Source organism: Lithobates pipiens, unplaced genomic scaffold (assembly GCF_037356315.1).
Source record: "Lithobates pipiens isolate NorthernLeopardFrog02 unplaced genomic scaffold, aLitPip1_a1.2 Scaffold_3, whole genome shotgun sequence".
Lineage (NCBI taxonomy): Eukaryota > Metazoa > Chordata > Amphibia > Anura > Ranidae > Lithobates > Lithobates pipiens.
The window spans coordinates 203,108,348-203,129,905 of NW_027507790.1; the positions used below are offsets into that span (position 1 = coordinate 203,108,348).

The 21,558-nt window shown below is 43.6% G+C and overlaps 1 protein-coding gene across 4 annotated transcripts in view; it reads right to left on the minus strand.

Moving 5' to 3' along the window:
* The window catches only part of IL31RA (interleukin 31 receptor A), a 126,433-nt gene that overhangs the window by 18,009 nt on the left and 86,866 nt on the right, over positions 1–21,558 (minus strand). For all 4 annotated transcript variants that reach the window (XM_077462711.1, XM_077462709.1, XM_077462710.1 and 1 more), the window contains 6 exons: positions 20,458–20,534; positions 17,926–18,142; positions 16,073–16,258; positions 13,284–13,385; positions 1,405–1,551; positions 83–223 (listed from right to left, as the gene is read on the minus strand). In XM_077462711.1, the coding sequence (XP_077318837.1) occupies positions 83–223; positions 1,405–1,551; positions 13,284–13,385; positions 16,073–16,258; positions 17,926–18,142; positions 20,458–20,534 (870 nt within the window). The remainder of the gene's footprint in view (positions 1–82; positions 224–1,404; positions 1,552–13,283; positions 13,386–16,072; positions 16,259–17,925; positions 18,143–20,457; positions 20,535–21,558) is intronic.

Genomic DNA, 21,558 nt, shown 5'->3' on the forward strand with positions numbered 1-21,558 from the left:
TTCTGGATACAGGTTTTGATATGTGGAGGACACATGAAGTTGCCATGTCACCTTGCAGAAATATATCATTGTAATAACTTACTGTATTGAAGTGTAGTGAAGTGAACACGGTGTCCGCTTGTGTTCCCGGCTTGGGTGCTAGCTACCACATAAGCAGTGTACAAAGTTTTCGGCTTCAGGGATTGTAAGGTGTATTCATAGACATCACTGCTCACTGTAGTAACTAGAATCAATAAAATTTACACTTAAAATATTATTTATATTCAGTCTACATTATTACTGACAACTTCTTTTGAGCACTGGCCATTTTACGGTGACACAGAACACACTACATAAGAAGGACTGACCAAATATTCACTCGTGCTGTAACTAGACAGTCATTAGTGATAATTGTGAAGTGTATGGGTTTGAACAAACAGGAACTCTTTTAGCAACTAACATCTACTACATCAGCCACAATAGTTTCCCAGCATGCTCTACAGCATCTTTTTTTCCACATAAAAGAAAAAAACTTTTGTCGTACATGGATCAAAAAAATAATTCTCATAAATAAAAGTCAAGAACAGTATGGATGCACAGTGGTCACTGCAAGCTCAGGTAGATCTCCGCTCACCAAATTCTATCAAAGATCTGCCTCTGGATGTCAACATATTAATTTGATATGAAGCTCTTGTCTTTAATATAACTATGGGATACCAATATACTCCTACATAGCAGAGCTGATGCAGCTGTGAAAAGTCTTGTCTAACAACACAAAACAACAATATTGTGTACTGTATGTGTAATAAAAATACAATAATCATGCCGCTAGCTCTGCACAGTCATATATGGTACAGTTAAAAGAAAACAAAAATAGTACCGGTAATTAATTTTCCATGTTATATAGATCTAGAATTTGTTTTATTAAAAGTAAATAGGCTGTTTACTTTGCAAGGGATTTTTTTTTCAGAGCTTAGTGATAGAGGTTACACTCTGCTGAACTGTCACCACATTCACTAAGCTAAGGGAAATTCCCATGCACAGTTAATGTCTAAATAACATGGAGAAGGAACTTGTATTTAGTGATCCCTTGTTCTTTTAACTGACTCTACATGACTGTGCAGCGCATTTAACATGATTACTGTATTTTTTTAAATATAAAAATCTTTATTATTTGTAATTGAACCACGTAGTGATACAATCTTTACTAGATCTAAAAAGTAAATACAGGAATACACGCTCAATAATAATATAAAAATGACTATGTACAAAGTGCAGTGACCTATAGTAATTCAATTTCCTGTAGTTAAACCTGGGAAAGATTCATTATTTTGGATGCCTTGGATCTTAAGCATACCCAATAGCATTGCACTGGACCACTATCCCTCAACCACCTTCTGAATATGTATTGCTAAATATTCTTACTAGATTCATGTCCATTGAGAGAATTATAAACAACACTAAATGAAGTTATAAAGCCATTGGCGTCATCTTGTCTGATTGGATCCCATTTGATTGTTGCCTCTGTTTCTCTCAGGTTTACTACTGTAGTATTTGGGCCATGGAGTGGAGCTGGAAGTAATAGTTAAAAAGGATTATGCAGAGATACAAAGTAAGTGGCAAATGCCCAAAAATGCATTACTGATAAGAAACCAACAGTGGGAATGCATTTCTCATACAAGGTGTGTTAAGGCTGTCTCTTAATTAGCATCATAATGATGGCAACATAGTTCATGATTAATAAACTTAGAATACTAAAAGACTTTAAGTGAAACTATGGCCAAAATCTAATTTTACATACAATATATGCTGCAATCTTTCACTATTTACACAGCAGTTTTTTATTTTTCCAAATTTCCTTGTAACGCAGTTTTATAGCATGGTTGATTCTGACAGAATATCTGGTTTTCCAGATTTTTTCCACTCCCTGTAACAGGGTGACAATAATGTCAATGTAAAATCCCCCAATAGTGTTGTCACTTTGTGAATACATAGTCTTATGCCCTGCACACACGGTAGGACTTTCAGATGGAAAATGTGCGATCGGATCGTATTGTCGGAAAATCCGATCGTGTCAAGGCTCCATCTGACTTTTTTCATCGGAATTTCCGACACACAACGTTTGAGAGCTGGATCTAAATTTTTCCGACAAAAACATCCAATCGTTTAAATTCTGATCGCGTGTAGACAATTCTGATGGACAAAGTGCCCACGCATGCTCAGAATAAATGATGAGACGCAAGCTATTGGCTGCTGGCCTGTTTATAGTCCAGTTGTGTGCGTTTTACGTCACCGCATTCAGAACAATCGGATTTTCTGACAACTTTGTGCGACCGTGTGTATGCTAGACAAGTTTGGGCCAAAATCTGTCTGAAAAAATCAGACGGATTTTGTCATCGGAAAGTCCGACCGTGTGTACAGGGCATAAGATGGATCCACAGATTTAGATGGACTTTAACCACTTCAATACCAGGCACTTACCCCCATTCCTGCCCAAGCCAATTTTCAGCTTTTAGAGCTGTCGCTGTTTAAATTACAATTGCATGGTCATGCTACACCGTATCTAAACAAAATTTTTATCACTTTGTTCCCACAAATAGAGATTTCTTTTGGTGGTATTTGATCACCTCTGGAGTTTTTTTTTTTGAAAAACAAATAAAAAGATAGAAAATTTTGAAAAAAAAAAGTTTTTCTTCCTTTGTTATAAAACTTTGTAAATAAGTACGTTTTCTCCTTCACTAATAGGCACTGATGGTCACTGATGAGGTGGCACTGATGTGCATTCATGGGCAGCACAGATGGGCACTCATAGGTGGCACTGATGGGCACTGAAAGGCTGCCCTGATGGGTACTTATGGGTGGCACTGATGAACACTGATAAATGGCACTGATGGGCATCACCGATAGGGAAACACTGGCAGGCATTGCTGATGGGCACTGAATGGCATCATCGGTGGGCACTGATTGGCATCCCTGATGGCCATGGGTGGTATATCTGTTGGTCAGCAGTGGTGGGTATCCCTGGTGGTCCTGGGTGGGCATCCAAGGGGGCTGTGCTTATAATCAATCAGCGCAGACCCCCCCCCCCGTCAGGAGAGCTGCCGATCGCTTTTCCTGTTTACATCATGATGAGTGAGTGAAATATTTGTATAGCGCACAACGCAAACTGAATCGCCTCAAGGCGCTGCAAAGAGCTTAGTTGTCCAACTTCTAGAAGAGGAAGGTCTTGAGTTTTTTCCTAAAGGCCTGGTGGTTTTCTTCCAGGCGGATGCTGATTGGTAGCGCGTTCCATAGCCGTGGTCCTGGAACAGCGAATCTCCGTTCCCTCTTTGATTTGTACCGAGATTTGGGAACGAGGAGGAGGTTTTTGTTAGATGATTGAAGACTGCGGTTTGGTGTGTAGTGTTTTATTTTCTCAATTAGGTATTGAGGAGCTTCTCTATGCACGCATTTGTGGGTGAGGCAGAGGGTCTTGAATGTGATCCGATTCTTTACGGTTAGCCAATGTAGGTTCCTCAGGGAAGGGGAGATTGATTCCCAGGGTTTTTTTTCCTGTTATCAGCCTTGCCGCCGTGTTTTGGATAAGTTGTAATCGCGCAAGTTGATATTGGGGTAATCCTATGTAAAGTGAATTTGCGTAGTCAAGTCGTGAGTTAATTACTGTTCCAACTACCACTGCTTTGTCATTCTTTGGGATAAAAGGGATGAGTCTGCGAAGCAGGCGTAGCAGATGGTGAGAACCACTGACTACTGCTCCTATTTGTGCATCCATTGACATTTGTGAGTCAAAGATGACCCCGAGACTCTTGGCCTTAGTCTTTGGGGAGATGGTCTGCGCAAAGATGGTGGGTCCAGTCTTCTATTAAATTGAGGCAATTTTCTAATTGTTGTTGATGATCTCTTTGTCCGGTGATACGGAGGTAAAGTTGCGTGTCGTAAGTGTACGAGTGGAAGCAGAGGTCTGAAAATCTGATGATTTGGAGGAGTGGGCGGATGTATATGTTGAAGAGGACTGGCGACAGGGGCGATCCTTGAGGGACTCCGCAAGCGACCCAGTTCTTCCAGTTGGTTGATGCAGGCGGTCGCAATAGGGTCTTGGGGATCGTTTGCCCAGAGGTTAAAATCTCAGAGTACAGGACGTTTTTGGATTTTAAGGTGTGTATTGCAATGAGTTCCGTGAGGGGTGAAAGAAGATTGGACTTTGGTCCCGGCAGTCTGTAGCATAGTAGAATGTGAGTGGTGTCATGGGGTGTTGATTGAAGATGTAGCGTCAGTGTCTCCATAAAAGACACTGGGTTCTGTGAAGTTGGTTTAGTGAGAATCCGGTGAGATTTAAAGATCACTGCTAGGCCTCCTCCTATTTTTCCTTTCCGATGCTCGGTTAAGATCCTGTAGTTCTTCGGCACCAACTCGGTGAGGATGGTGTTGTAGTCAGGGGTTAGCCAGCTTTCAGTGATGAAGAGGCAATCTATGTTGTTCACGGTGATGAGGTCGTGTACTTCCAGTCTGTGTTTGACTGCAGACCTGGTGTTAATCAAGGCACATGCTAATTGTTGTGGTTGAGTAGATATCTTCCTGTGTTTGATGGTTGCTTGTCGTCCGGTCTTTAGTAGTTGTTCTTTTTGAAGGATTTTTGGTATGGCAGATGGCAATGTTGTGGTGGTATTCCTTAGTCTGTGGAGCACTTCTGTTGAGTATTTGAAGTGGCACATGGTCCGAGGATGAGGTTGATAGTACTAGGGGGACTAAGATGATGATCCTGATCAGAGTTTTAACCTGATGTCGAGCTAGTTATCAAACTTGCCGCCGTGCTATGGCTATTAGTAAGCGTGCAAGTTAATCTTGGGTCACCTATGAGGAAGGAGTTTTTATATTTGGGTTATGAGTTACTGGCTGTTCCAGCTACCTTTGCTTCAGGCGAAGATCCCCGCCCAGAAGAGACCCTGCTGGTGAAGCTGAATGGTTGTGATAAAGAGGGTGTGAAATAGTCTCAGAGGGGGTGGTGGGCCTGCTAAACCCACTGCCCTCCCGTTGATCCAGAGGAAGGCGAAAAAACCTCTAGCCGGGCCGGCCGATCGCACCAGTGGGGAAAAAAATTCCTTACTGACCTCCTGAGGCGCTCGGACACAGTCCCTGGATCAAACCACTGGGGGGGGGGGGGTCTGTGAGCTTACCTGATTGTGGTGGCCCTGGTTGACTGCGAGGTGGTCTGGTTTTAGTGGTCCTGGCTTGCTGTGTCACCTGGCACCTCTGGGGACCGGTCCAGTTGCTACATGCAGCGGAGTTCTTGGTCTGGAGGAGCCCTTCGGCCTGCTGGGCGGATGGAGGTAGCGTAAGCCAGGAGGTGTGTTTGCGTGGGCTGGGGCTCAGCCACAGCCACCGGTCTACCTAGTCTAGCTAACTAGAACATTGGAGGCAACCAATGGTGGCTACCCACCCTACGACAGATGGGAAGGGAGGGGTAGGGGTGAGTGCTAGGCGGTTCCTATGGCGGTTGCCTCGGTCAGTGCTGTGAAGATGTCCGGCTAGCGAGGAGCTAGACCGAACGGAGGCGGAGGGAGGAGTGGCTTGGAGGTACAGGGAGCCCGGAGTGATGAGCAGGGCGTCCGAGGCAGAGGGTGGCTAGTAGGTGATTGGACACAGCTCATCACGTGATAAAGAGCCTGCGTCAGAGGCATATGCAGTTGTTCACTTGACCGACCACAGGTCTGTGGACGTTCCTGACCACCTGACTGCTGATCACCCCCCCCCCCCCCCCCAACATTCCCTCTTCCCAAGTAATTCTTACTCCCAATACTCCATGTTTCACGTTAATCTCTTTCTGTAGGTCCCACTTTTTAAGTTTCCAGTCCTCCTCAAACCAACCCCAAAAAAGAAAACTCACCGGAGAGGCTGCAGAGGGGGACGAAAAGTCCAAAAAACAAAATAATGAAATCCGCCAAACTGTAAAAATGTTTAACTTTCATCCCACAACCTCTCTAATACGCATACTGCTCTGCTTAGTCAAGGACTTTGTCCTCATCAACAAACCCAATCCCGTTCTTTTATTCAAAGATCTCAATAGATATATTCGCAATCTTACCCTCAAAAGGTTTTTTCATATTAAATGAAATAAACCTATCACTGACTGTGTTGACCCACTTCCACTCATCCCTTCCCCCAGCTCCTTTGAATATGATGGTGACATCATAGGCGCTTTGGAATCTTTAACTGAGGAAGATGGCTCATTGAGTCTCTTCACGCAGCATCTCGCCACCTCTCCCCCTGTAGTCCACTCATCTTTTAGGCTAAAATCAGTTTTTTATCCTGCTCAATCAGAGTTCTTATCTTGAGAGCTTTTATAGAGTGGTGTATGCTGATTTTCTTAAGCTCTGCCAGTCATTTTCCACTGTGTCATCCAACCAACACAACCTTTCTGCTCCTGAAACCAGAGCTCTTGACTCCCTGATACATGCGGAGGATATCATTATAAAATCTGCCGATAAAGGAGGAGGGATAGTCTTGCAGAACAGACCAGACTATATGAAAGAAGCCCATAGACTTCTTTCTGATAAGGCCACATATAGTAAACTTAAGAAGGACCCCACTACTGGTTTTGCCCATGAGGTTGATGTTTTGGTCAAATCAGCTTTTGACAAGGGAGTTATTAATAAAATAGAAGCCTCTTACTTCAAAAAAGTTTTTACCAGATCCCATATTTCTATCACTTGCCAAAAATTCACAAAAATTCTACATCTCCTCCTGGCAGACCCATCGTGGCTGCTATGGATAGCGTGACTACCAGTTGTAGCCAATATAGCAACCAATATTTGCAACCCCTAGTTCAGCTGTTACAATCCTATATTAGAGATGGTTCCCATCTCTTGAAACTTTTTGCACCATACAAATGGGAACCTTCCTACATGTGGCTTTCTTTAGACGTTAATTCCCTCTATACCTCCATTTCCCACCAATCTACCTACTAACTGTCAGAAACCATGAACCAGACCGAGACAGAAGTACAATTAAATCACACTTGTTTATTAATAAAAAATAAAAAGGTAAATAGAGTAAGCATAGTCAAAGCATAGTCAGAGTCCAGTAACCGGATCGAGTAGTCAGCCAGTCCAGAGTTCAATAACCAGAAGGGATGTCAGCAAGCCAGTCTTTAAACAGAATCGCAGGAGATGGTTTCTTGTGATGTGACCAAGGTGAAGGCAGAGATAAAGTGAGCTGGACAGCTTTAAGTAGGCAAGTCAGATGAGCAGGATCAGGGACAGCTGGGTAACTGTGGAGAGAGAGGAGAGCTGCCAATTAGCCGACAGCTGAGCAGCCAGCCCAGAGAAGGAAGGGCTAAGCCAGCCCTGACAGTACCCCCTCCTCAATGACACCTCTCCCTCGGAGGGCCACCGGGCTTGAGGGGAAAACGTTTATGGAACTCGCAGAGGAGAACAGGGGCATGTACGTCCGAGGATGAAACCTAGGAGCGTTCCTCTGGACTGTACCCCTTCCAATGCACCAGGTACTGTATGCGCCCACTGAACCTACGGGAGTCAACAATGGATTGTACATCATACTCCTCATGGTTCTCAACCTGAATAGGATGAGGACGTGGCACCGAGGTGGTAAATCGGTTGCAGACCAATGGTTTCAATAAGGAGACATGAAACACATTTGAGATGAGCATACTAGGAGGAAGGTCCAACACGTAAGCCACTGGGTTAATCCTGTGAAGGATATGGAAAGGCCCAATAAACCGAGGTGCAAACTTCAATGAGGGAACATGAAGCCAGAGGTTGCAAGATGACAGCCAGACCCTGTCCCCAACCTGGTAGGAAGGCACAGGAAGGCGTCTGCGGTCAGCATGGAATCTGTACCCATCATTAGCATGACGCAAAGCCTCCTGGACCTGTACCCAAGTGGAACGAAGACCACGGAGATGCTCCTCGAATACTCTGCTGAACAAACAAGTCAGGCAACATGGAAGGTTGGAAACCATAATTCGCCATAAATGTAGACAATCAGGAGGCAGAATTCAAGGCACTGTTGTGAGCAAACTCTGCCCATGGTAATAGGTCTGACCAGTTGTTATGGTGGTCAGAAATATAGCAACGTAGGAATTGCTCCAAGGACTGGTTGGCTCGCTCTGTGGCCCCATTAGACTGCGGATGATACACAGAAGAGAAAGCCAGCTGGATTCCCAACTGTGCACAAAAGGCTCACCAGAACTGGGAGACAAACTGACTGCCCCTGTCCAAGACAATCACCTTGGGTAGCCCATGTAAGCGAGAGATCTCCTGAGCAAAAATGGAAGCCAGTTCCTTAGAGGTAGGCAACTTCTTAAGTGGAATACAATGACACATCTTTGAGAACCGGTCAACCACCATAAGGATTACAGTGTTGGCTTGGGAGTTGGGCAACTCCACAATGACATCCATTGACAGGTGGGTCCAGGGCCTCTCTCCATTGGATATGGGTTGTAGGAGGCCCACTGGAAGGTGTTTTGAAGTCTTACTCTGAGCACACACGGAACAGGCAGCTATGAAGGCAGTAACATCAGCCTGTAGACTAGGCCACCAGAATTGTTGGGAAATGGCCCAAATGAGTTGATTCTTCCCAGGATGGCCAGCTGCCTTGGGAGAATAGTAAGTCTGGAGCACGGTAGTACGGAGACTCTCTGGGACAAAGCAGGGGTCACAAGTTTCTCAGGAGGAGCATGGACCTGAGCAGCAAGAATTTTGGCACCCAAAGGAGAAGTAAGACTGGTGTGAACCGTAGCCAAGATACAATCAAGAGGAATCACAGGAACCGGAACCGACTCCGACTTGGAAGTGGAGGAAAATTGTTGTGACAAGACATCAGCCCTTGCATTCTTAGTACCGGGTAAGAATGAGACATATAATTAAAACTCGACAAGAAAAGAGCCCATTGCGCCCTTCTGGGAGAGAAGCGCTTAGCCTCAGACAAGAATGTAAGATTCTTATGGTCAGTAAGAATAAGAACCGGTGGTACCTTCAAGGAGATGTCTCCATTCTTTCAGGGCTAAAATGATCGCCAACAGCTCTCTGTTACCAATCTCATAATTGCACTCAGCAGGTGACAATTTCTTGGAAAAGTAGCCACACGAATGCATAGTGTTCTCAGAGTTAGGACGTTGAGACAGAAGGGCGGCAACTCCAGTCTCAGAAGCATCAACTTCTAGGATAAAAGGCAACATAGGATCCTGTTGTGCCAACACAGGAGCAGAAACAAAGGCAGCCTTGAGAGTCTCAAAGGCCTTAATAGACTCCGGAGACCAACCCTGTGGGTTACCATCCTTTCTGGACATATCAGTCGGGGGCTTGACCAGAGACAAGAAGTTACGGATAAACTTCCGATAGTAGTTGGCAAAGCCCAGGAAATGCTGCAGAGGACGTAAACCCACAGGTCGAGGCCACTGTAGGACTACCGAAAGTTTCTCTGGGTCCATTGAAAAACCAGCAGTGGAAACCTGTTCACGATGGAACTCGCACTTCTCCAGTTTACAATAGAGATTGTTCTCTCTTAGTTTCTGAAGCACAGGACAGACATCTGTGTGGTGGCTCTCCAGGGACTTGGAAAATATGAGGATATCATCGAGATAAACCACCACACATAACTGCAACAAATCTCGGTGGACATCGTTAATAAATTCCTGGAAAACTGCCGGGGCATTACAAAGGCCAAAAGGCATTACCAGGTACTCATAATGGCCTGTTCTGGTATTAAACACAGTTTTCCACTCGTCGCCCTCCTTAATGCGCATGAGATTGTATGCCCCTCTCAAGTCAAGCTTTGTGAAAACCGTTGCTCCCTTGAGGCAGTAAAATAACTCTGTAATCAATGGAATCGGGTAGGCATTCTTAATCGTGACACAATTGAGACCCCTATAATCTATACAAGGTTTCAGTTCACTGCTCTTCTTCTTCACAAAGAAGAAACCAGCACCAGCAGGAGATGAGGATTTGTGGATGAAACCCCAAGAAAGTGCGTCTGCAACATACTCCTCCATGGCCTTATCCTCCAAGACCGACAAAGGGTAAACCGCCACGAGGAGGTATGGCACCAGGTTGAAGGTCAATTGCGCAATCATAAGACGGCTGTGGAGGCAAACTACTGGCTTGACCTTTGTCAAAGATATCGCTAAAATCACTGTACTTCTAAGGCAGGGAAAAGAGTGAAGAGGTGCAGGACCTTGGATACCTTCAGGAAGCAGGTCTCACTGCATTGTGGTGACCAGGAGAGAACCTCAGCATGGAGCCATTTCAAAAGAGGGGAACCAAGGATAACCAATAACCAGCGGAAATCTGGGTGAGGAAATAACTTGGAATTGATTATCTCATGGTGAAGAGCCCCTATGGCCATGGAAAGGAACCATCTCATGAGTCACATGAGCAGGCTGTAAAGGTCTCCCGTCAAGAGCCTCAATGGCAAGTGGAGTGTCACGCAGCTGCAGCGGAATTGAGTGCTGCGAAACAAATGCAGCATCAATGAACAGTCCTGCAGCCCCAGAGTCGATTAGAGCCTGTATCTCGATGGACGACTCAGCCCAAGAAAGGGTGACCGAAACCAGGGGCTTATCCTTCTGTATAACTGGGAACGAAAGAACGCCACCTAAGGTCTGTCCATGATAGGACCTCAAGGTTCGGGTGTTCCCTGGACAGGTAGGACAAGACTTCAAAAAGTGACCTGCCTGGCTACAATAAAGGCACAATCTCTCCCTCCTCCTAAAGGCTCTATCATCCGCAGAGAGACGTGTGAAGCCCAGGTGCATGGGTTCATCTTCACTGACTGACTCGGTACCAGGAGGCATGGGAGGTGAGGGAGGCACGGGTGGGACTGCAAAGCTTGGAGGCAAATGTACAGGAGCCTTCTGCAAGCGCTCCTTAAAAGAAAGCCTTTCTTTGAGTCTGGAGTCAATGAGGATGGCAAATGAGATCAATCTCTCCAGCTCAGTGGGTATATCTCGGGGTGCTATCTCATCCTTGATGGAATCCGAGAGACCATGAGAGAAAGCAGCCACGAGGGCCTCATTGTTCCAAGCAACCTCTGCTGCCAGAGTACGGAATTCAATGGCGTAGTCGGCAACAGTTCTCGTACTCTGTGCATAGCAGGAGTCCAGTAACCAGATCGAGTAGTCAGCCAGTCCAGAGTTCAATAACCAGATCGGGTAGTCAGCCAGGCCAGAGTTCAATAACCAGATCGGGTAGTCAGCCAGGCCAGAAGTCAGGGATCCAAGTGGAGCAACAGCAAGCAGGATAAGGAGCCAGAAGGGATGTCAGCAAGCCAGTCTTTAAACAGAACCGCAGGAGATGGTTTCTTGTGATGTGACCAAGGCGAAGGCAGAGATGAAGTGAGCTGGACAGCTTTAAGTAGGCAGGTCAGACGAGCAGGATGACGGACAGCTGGGTAACTGTGGAGAGAGATGAGAGCTGGCAATTAGCAGACAGCTTAGCAGCCAGCCCAGAGATGGAAGGGCTAAGCCAGCCCTGACATTGGCTCTGGAATTTTTTCTTGCCCAAGACCCACTCATTAATCCTAGACAAGCCACTGCAGGTACAGGGAACCGCCAAGGGTGCCAATTTTGCCCCATCATATGCACATCTAGCCATGGGTTACTGGGAAAATAGCTACATCTGGTGACACAATCCTTTTTCCACCAATATCGTTTTTTTCGGACAATATATTGAAGATATAATTGTGATTTGGGATGGCCCCCCTGACCTCATCACTCCCTTTGTGGACCACTGCAATTATAATCCCTGTGGGCTATCTTTTACCCATGTTTCGGACTCCATTAGCCTTGCTTTTTTGGATTTGTAATTAGGCCATGTAGGTGATACTATAATCCCCAAAAATTATACTAAGCCAAGGGCTGGCAATTATTTTTGCATATTTTGTATCCAAAATGGATACAAAATATAAATAAACCCAAAACTACTCAACTGAAGGCACACTCAATCTATGTTGGCTGCACAATTTTCCCTCTGGTTCCATACCTTATGCTTGAGAAAGGAGCGCGGTTATCATACCATTCATAGCACACACGCTCAGAAACGCATCGCATTATAGTGACATCACAGCCCAGCGCCACGCTGTTTGCCTTCCAAACCTCGTTCTGTATCCTCATCGCACGACTGTTTCCCATCATTGTGGACACCGGACTGGAATTGTGAAGCTGCAGAACAGCTTATCACAAGCTCTGGTGCTTCACTGCCCTTAGCCCCCCCTGAAATCTACACCCTGTAAAGTGGACTTTCTGTGATCCCACTTCACCCTCTCTGGAGTTCAATGTGCTGCACCTTGTCAGCTATAAGAGGACTCGCTGTGACTTGTAGTTCCACTTCATCCTCCCTGGGATCTGATGTGCTGCATCTTTCAAGTTAGAAGCGGACTCACTGTAACCTGTAGTCCCACCTCCTCAGCCCAGAGATGCACCCAAACTCAACTTTACTTCCTTCCATATGAGTTATTTTTCTTGTTTTTTGACTGCATAGTTTGGTCTACATATAAGGAAGAAAATACTATCGTTACTGGTAATAGTTACCAGCATGGTGGAGCAAGTAGGAGCTCTGGGTGCTAGAACATTTAAAAGAAAGTCAATGGGTTTCATTTACTAAAGGCAAATGGATTGTTCACTACAAGTGCAGTTGTACTCTGCAAGGGAATTTTCTCCAGAGGTCAGTAGAGAAGGGGAAGCTCTGGTGACTTCCATTATCCAATCATGTGCAAGCAAAAATGTTGTTGCACTTTCAAAGTGACCAGTCTATTTGCCTTTAATAAATCAACCCTAATGTGTTGTCATTGAGCCCTGGTTTAAATTTACTCTTTTCCTTTCCTTACTCCTTTCCTTCGCCATATTTATTGTCTTTGCTTCACAACACTTTTTTTGGTGGAAATAATACTTAAATTTAAAAATAAAACAGGTGCAGAAAACTTGTAAATACTATATTACATCAAGCTTTGGTTTGCCCTTTCAATTATGGTCCCCAGGGATTCATCCCCATCCTCCCATATCTGATTTGTACTGTGATAAATAAGCTTCACAATGTTACATGCTGTTACCTTATTTTCCTACATACGATTTTATTCACACAGTATGTATGTTATCTTAATGCAACACCAAATGTTGGATAAGCAATGGCTCTTATCACATATATCTTTCTGTGTAAGATCCCATACTTGTATGTAGGTGCACAGCTGACTTTTTTTTCAATAAAAACAAATTTTACCATGAAAACTGGCTAGACTCTAGCAGGGTTCTCATCCCATGGCTTTTACATAATGGAAATGAAATAATGCCATACCTGCTTCCTTGACATAGAAATAGGAAGTATAAGGAGCTTCCACCTTCTCTTCTAGTATGGGGTAGACTGAAATTCTATACCGAGTGTATGGCTCAAAGATCCCTAAAGGGGAAAATGAAAAAACATTGAACTTCGATGCCCATCGACCTATAAAACTGTTTAATGGCTCCTCCATTTCCTACAAGCTAGTAGTGATGAAATTGCTTTCAACAAAATGTGAAATTAAAGTAAAATGTAAAAGTAAAATGTTAATGTTAGATATCTTTGCCAACATAACATTATAAGGGAGCCTGTGTTATAGTTCTAAAAATAGGATAGTATGTTATTCCTAGTCTAGAGATATGACAAGCTGGGTGTCAACTTTACCAACTACAAAAACAAAAATTTGTTTTGTATGGCCTGACACTTTGCATAATCAGCATATAACATGTAAACGTAAGTTGAACAAGTTGAAGAATTTGTAACACTGAGTTTACTCCATGTCAAAAGTAAGTTTCAGGGCTTTTTTTTGCCCACTTTTATTTAAAACAATGCAAAAAGTTCACACTTTCCCATGCAGGGGTTTCTCACCAATGCAACAAACATAACATTCAGTCTCCTTCCTCTCTTGTGGGAGCTTTACTGTCTCCGAGTAGTACTGCATGGTGCTCCAGACCATCAAACGTCCCAGCGTTCATGCACAGACACTGTACTTCAGCTCTGTGTCTTCCTTTCCTCGAAGCTCCCTAGCTGCTGTATCCCTCCTGGACTCTTTCTCCAGCTCGAGCCTTCCTCTGTCCTGTCCTGAACAGTATGGGGCATGCCAGCACCTTTCATGGCTACCTTCACACACCAACTTCCTGAGGTAGGTGGGGCACTGTTTGATCTCTAACTCTGTTCATAACGTAAACCCAACACACACCTACGCTCATGTGCAGAAGCGAACGCATACATGACTAGCGCCCGCATATGAAAACGGTGTTCAAACGCATGTGAGGTATTGCCACGATCAGTAGAGCGAAAGCAATAATTCTAGCCCTAGATCTCTTCTGTATTTTTTAAATGTCACATATGGAGATTTGTAAGGGTAAAAGTTTGTCGTCATTCCACGAGCGGGCGTAATTTTGAAGCGTGACATGTTGGGTATCAATTTACTTGACGTAACATTATCTTTCACAGTGTAAAAAAAAATGGGCTAACTTTACTGTTGTCTTATTTTTTAATTCAAAAAAGTTTATTTTTTCCAAAAAAAGTGCGTTTGTAAGCCTGCTGAGCAAATACAGTGTGACAGAAAGTATTGCAATGACCGCCATTTTATTCTCTAGGGTGTTAGAAAAAAATGTATAATGTTTGGTGGTTCCAAGTAATTTATTAGCAAAAAAAACTGTTTTTAACCTTTAAAACAACAGATCTCAGAAAGAGGCTCGGTCCTTAAGTGGTTAATCAAAACAATGGGCCAAATCAAGTGGAATAAATGTTAAACATGTTATGAAAAAAATGCGAGAAAGGTATTCTATAGCCATGTCCTAGGGTGACCACACTGCTCCTCCATAGGCATATTATGGTGATTATGTATTGTCACCCTAGATAAAGAAGGATTTGCTGGCATGGTAACCAGGTAAAAGTAAAAGAAAAAATGTCTGAAAAATAAAAAACTGATACAGCCACCTTAGGACCATCTTTGGCTTGATAAGCTGCAATATATTATTTTTTGGTTATTGGGTTTAGATACAATTTAATGAAAAAAATATTATAACTCTATGTAGTCAAGGGGCGCAGTAGGTTAAAACACACGCTGACCTAGGCTCATCTGCTGCTGCGTCAGGGGAGAGAGCACACTGTGCATTTGCAGCCTATAGATGAAGCAACACTCCTGCAATGTCAGGAGTGGGTGCTTAGCATACACAGCCTCCTGAACAGTGGTGGGCCTGTCAATAATGGGCGCACGGGTGCCACATCCCCTATTCATGCATCCAGCCCCCCAATCCACATGCAGGGCGTGTCGGATGCATGGATTCCAATGGGGGTGTATTTTTTTGAAGCATGTGATTAGAGCAAGAGGCTCTAATAGGCTTCAAAAAATGGTGGGCTTGGGGAGCAGAGCACTAAGCTCCGAGCCCACAAAGTTGTGTGACAGCAGTGAATGAATATTCCCTATTGTAACACCGATTCTGCCTCCCAGCCCATCAGGAATTGACCTGAAAGGAGAAGCTACCCTATTGGCCGAGGGAGGAGATGCACGGCGAGGACACCACAATGATGCCGAGAAGGAAACACAGAGGAAGTAGGCCACCCATCGGGAAGCACCGTGGGGGTAAGTGGTGGAGGTAAGTGTTGCGGGTAACCGACCGCCCGACCCTGACAAGGGGCAAGGCTTAGCGGGTGACCCAAATGGGGGGGGCAGGCTGGCTATGCACTTTTGCCGTCCCACCAAGAAAATATACCACAGGCTGCCGCTGATCCTGAAAACTAGGCAGGTTGGAGCAATGGTTACATATTTTACAAATAAAGGGGTCACAAAGCATTTCTTGAGAAGCAAATTAGACATGGAAGTGTAGCTTTTGTAAAGTAGAGAACAGTTGGCCCCTTTTTCACGTAACATTTATAAACAACGGAGGGCCAATAAGAAGAACTGTAAGGGCCACGTGTGAGCCAGAAAACACTAGTTTTATGTGCCTGCCTTAGCAGCTTCATCCAATCATGCTGACTTCCTCTTTGTAATGCAAGTTTTACCCAGATTTGCTAGGTTTAGGGACTTGTTTAGTGATCCCAGGTGACAATTGTACTACGCATGTGTGTCACACCATTACCTTTTTCTCCAGTCCATTCTAATGAATTTTCCACTTGTTCAAAGGATATATTATTACATGGGTTCAATATGGAGTCCATGCCCCACTCTACCATATACGTCTTTATCCTCATGTCTGTAATATTCCAGATCATAGCCACAGTATTATTCATTATAAACACCTGAGCGCTGTGAATCAGCGTTTGAGCTAGAACATAAAATATGTTAGAAGAATTTAAAACTTTGTTTCAAGTATTTACAACTAAAGACAATATAAAACAAAAAATACACTATTATAATAGTTTAAAATGCGAAATGCAGTAACCCACAGCAAACTCTCCTCCAGTCAAAATGAAAGAATAGCTATCTACAGTGTTGAATCTTTTATGTTACCTGTCACATTATAAAAAAATAAAAAAATACAAACAATTAAACATCACTAGTTAAATGCATAGTAGGTATGAATATAATATATATGTGAATTGCCTTATTATTTTCAGATAACTCACACATTTTTCCCATGTCCACAGTGTGTCATGGTGTAAGAAGACCACTATAATAACCTAGAGCAGAAAGCTGCCTCCTCCAGACCTTTTAGGAAGATTGTCATCTATATGATAGTGATGACTGTAGCACAACAGCTGGTTTCCATGATGCAGTAGTATGATCATCTGTGTACTCATCAGTGGAAGACAGCGTTGGGTGTTATGAGAGCTAGGATTACCCCCAATTCCTTCCTATACTCTTTTAAATTACAATTACTGACAGTTTCATGCAACAAGAATCCAATTTATACATAATTAGGCTCAGCCCAAAGTCATCAAGGGGTGGGCTCTCCAGGCAAAGGCATTGGATGGCCACGTCCAATCCCTATTTAAGAGTTGCCGGACAGCAGGGGACATCACAACGGAGGAAGACAGCTTCAGGATGAGACCAGCTTTTATTTATTTTTTAGCTGGTAAATGGCAGCGAGGAAGAAGTCAGCAGTGGCGAAGAAGTCGGCGGCGGCGTGGAGGAAGACAGCTCCGTGGGAGAAGACAGCGCAAGAAGAAGATGACACCGGGAGATGAAGGTACTGGGAGATGATGGTTCCAGGAGAAGATGGCTCCGGGCTTCTTATTTAATAAAGGACTTGGCAAAAACCGGTTCTTGTATTTTGTTAACATGTCACAGTTTTTTTTGTTGAGTGGGTAGGGGTACAATGTACCGGATACCCATTCACGTAGAGGGGCGGAGTCTGATGGCCCCCTTGTCAATGGGGGCTTCCAGATTCCGATAAGTCCCCCACCCGCAGACCCCAACAACCACTGGCCAGGGTTGTTGGGAAGCGGCACTTGTCCTCATCAAGTGCTTTTGGGTGGGGGGCACACCCCCCCATGTTGAGGGCATGCGGACTGGTATGTTTTGGGGGGGGGCACTCGCTCATCCCCTCCCTTTCCTGACCTACCAGGCCGCATGCTCGGATAATGGTCTAGTATGGATTTTGAGGGGGCGGGCCCACACAATTTGAAAACATTTTTGGCGTGGGGGGTTCCCTCCAAATTCATACTAGACCCGAAGGGCCTGGTATGGACCCAGGGGGAAACCTCACGCCATTTTTTTTGCAAATTTTTTTTTTACGTTCAGCTTTCAGTTGCGTGCCACTACGGGAGTGGGCATTCGGGTGCGCCATCATATGACGTTCGCCCAGAACGACATCCGCACCGACCCTCCGTCATTTGACGGTGGGCAGACAGCAAGCAGTTAAAGAGAAAAAAAAGCGCAAAATGCATGAAAACTGCATGCAAAAACGCATAAAAAACGCGGGTTTAAAAATACAAAATGTGCATGAAAAACGCATCAAGCGCACCCACATAGATGTGAACTCAGACTTACTCTTTTCCTCACTGGCTGGGATTCTCAATGTAGCACTTGGAGATGATCCAGCAGAGTTGTAATATATCACAGATATAATGTAGGCTTCATTAGTTAAGTCCAGCACCATTTCATTCTGTCTTGTTGTTTTATTCTGGCGAGCAAATATGCTATTTGCAGGGTACCACTGTACAACAAACCCTTGTGTTATCCCAGATTGTTTTACAATGGACTTTTCCTATTGAAAAATGATAATAGGATATGATTACAGTATACAATATTCATTCAAAGGTTAAAAATTTGATTAAGAACTAATATCTTTTATTAAAGCAGAACTTAAACGAGAAAGTGGGCCAAAGCTCTTTTGGACTGACTTCTCCTAGGGATCACAGGAGTGCACTTCTTTCTGCACTCCTGTGACCCCTTTTCAGCCGGTGGAGGGCTAAAGCCGATCGATCAACTTGGGTACATTTAGCCTGCTCATACAGGGTTCGAATCTCAGCCGAGTCCTGCTGAACCAGCCTAGATTCTAACCATCTATGGCTAGCTTAATTTACGAACTATACAAGGAAACAATTTGGTATTGTTATAGATATGTGCTGCCACCTAGTGGTATATGAATAAAAACACAATCTGTGAAATGGAATTAATAAGCTGCTGCCATCACCTGAAAGTATTCACAAAACTGCAATAGCTATAATATATAAAATGTTATAGCGCTGCTAAAACAGAGTAATAAATTGTGTCAATACATCATAAATAATAAAGTGCTGATTGCATATAGCCAAAGTCCAAATGCAATAAACTGTGACAAATAGGACATGCGATTAAATAAATGAATAAATAGAAAAGTCTTCTTATGAGAAAAAGTGCAATGCAATCTTCATTGTGTAGAATCCTGTTTCATAATCAAAACGGCACTCCATCAAACACGATCAAGCTCAAAATGATTCACATCAGCAGATGGCTCCACATTGATCTCCAATGGCTCCTATAAAGACCCTGAAGGGGTCAAACACATTCTACACTCCATATACAATATGTACTTCTCCTTTAAAAATGCCTCAGGATAGTTCACCAGCAACTCCAAAGCGACATGAAAATATAAAGTGCTTCCAATAGTGCAGTACCAAATGTTCAGTGGAATAAACCTCACTACCCCAGCTTCAAACATTAAACTCTCATTTATTTAGGTATAAAAACAGCATATAAGATTCCAACAAGGCTCACGTATATCCCAGCGAGGCTCTACCTCTACGTATAAATGTGAGTTTATTGTTTGAAGCTGGGGTGGTGAGGTTTATTCCACCTACTGCAACATTTGGTACTGTACTGTTGGAAGCACTTTATATTTTTTGACCCTATCGCGGTTTAAAAAGGAGGTGAGCGCCCATTGCACCTGGTGACACAAGCACTTATCACGGAGCGTCATTTTGATTAATGAAACATGACTCTTACACAGTGAAGCTTGCATTGCACTTTTTCTTTTAAGAAGACTTTTCTATTTATCAATTTATTTCATCAAATGTCCTATTTGTCACAGTTTTTGCATTTGGAGTTAGACTATAAGCAATCAGCACTTTATTATTTATGATGTAGTGACACTATTTATTACTCTGTTTGTGGCAGTGCTATCCCACTTTGTATATTATATACAAGGAAACAAGTTGTTTAATGATGATTATATTTATGAAGCAAAACATCATTATATACTTTTTTTTTTTTTAAACAACACATTCCCTTTAAGCTGATCTTTTTTTCACATTTATGCAAAAGTCATTAAAGCATACGTCCTCATTTTCTAGATAATCTTTGTTGAGTTTTTACAGCAGTTTGGGCCTCCCTTAAGACGTCCATAGATCATGCAATTTTATTTTCTTCCACAGCGGGTGGAAGGAAAGAAAATATCTTGATTCCCCCATCCACACAGTCAGTATTGATGAGGGAATCCCTCCTGCAGCGCTATTGTGCTCTGCCATCAGGGAGCCTTCCCTGCCAGCAGAACACAATGATCACTGCTGGCAGTTAGTCACCGGAAGTGTTTGCATGAAAAAAATCCAACAGGCTTTTTGGTTGATGTATCAACTTCAATGCAATCAGCTTGCCCATAGATGGATCGAATCTCGGCCAATCCCTGCTGAACCAGCCAAGATTCGGACCACCTATGGCCAGATTTAGAGAGATTTTACTGATTTCCTTCTCAGTTGATAATTTGTTCACCAGACAGGAAGTAAAGGGAAATCCACAACAGGGACACTGACAACAATAATTGTTTTTCCTGTAGAGTAGGAGAGGACTAGAACATCTATCAGTTTTTTATTTCTACATATGTTTCTGTTACCGATTTGTCCTTACTTTCTGTCTGTCTGCATTATGACTGGAGCAGTAAGTGAGGAACTAAAAATATGGAAAGCTCTCTAAAATGGAGTTTCAGATAGCAGAGCATATCCAACAGAGGTTCTACTCCTGCCCCACCAAATTTAAAAATAAAATGACTTACAATACACTTTAAAAGGCAACTGCTCTTCAAATAGTATGTTAGTATAGACTTACCTTCCACAGTAAATGTACCAGTCTTGTGTTGTTCAAATTAGTGATCACTCTCCATAGTTCAACACCGTGAGAGGGTGCTGACAGTGAAAGAAAGCAAAAACATATTTCTAATTAGATGCATGGGACTAAATGTTCACTGATGAATTATGTGCCAGTATTGACCTGGAATTTCACAGCTACAGTATATCTAAAAAATGTTTTTACCTAAGCACACACTAATTCACTGGGTAGAGTGGGTGCACCACTCCATACATTCACAAACCTCTACCAAAATGTCTGTACTGATAAATACAAATATACTGTATGGTATGTAGCACTTATCCCCGAATGAGCGGTTGGTTTTAATGGGCTTACCGTTACCTTCTCGCTTTGCGTCTAGGGGTTTCCCATGGTAGATGGCCCAGAAACTTTGGAGACTGACGACAGATCCGCTTAAAGGGATTTTTATATGCAAAAAGGTAGTTAACGAACAGTCTCTCAGTATAGGATGAGAGGGTTAGGAGAAAAGTCCAGATACTCTTAGTGTCAAAGTCAATAAAAAAGAACTTTCTTACTTTGACTAAATCCAGAGAATAGCCATTCACAGCTGGATGTTCACTCTAGTTGGATAGTCTCTCTCTCACAACGCCTAGCAGCCAGCAGGGTGCTTAAATCAGGAACAAGTCTCTGCAACAGACTCTGTTGAAGTACATGTAGGAATAAGTCTCTGCCACAGACTTTGTTGTAGAACATGTAGGAATAAGTCTCTGCCACAGACTTTGTTGTAGAACATGAACAAGGAAACTTGAATACTTGTAGAACACTCGTGTGGTACCAGTATCTTTCAGCCGATCCAGTGATACTGTACGAAATAGGATTCACTTGGGTCCTTCAGCTTTACCAGGCTCTTGCTAAGAAAGCAACCCTTGCGTGGCCTTCTTCTGAAGAGTCCTCCCCTGGATAACTACGAAAGTTGCTGGGCCTCTCCACAACCTGAGATGGCACCGGACCACCTCCAAATCCTTTCCTTAGTTTCCTCGCCTCGAGCTAGCCAGCACCGAGATGTAAAGTCGGGTGGATCCGCACCCCTGGCCATAGCCTTCCTGGGGGCTGGTCAGGAGG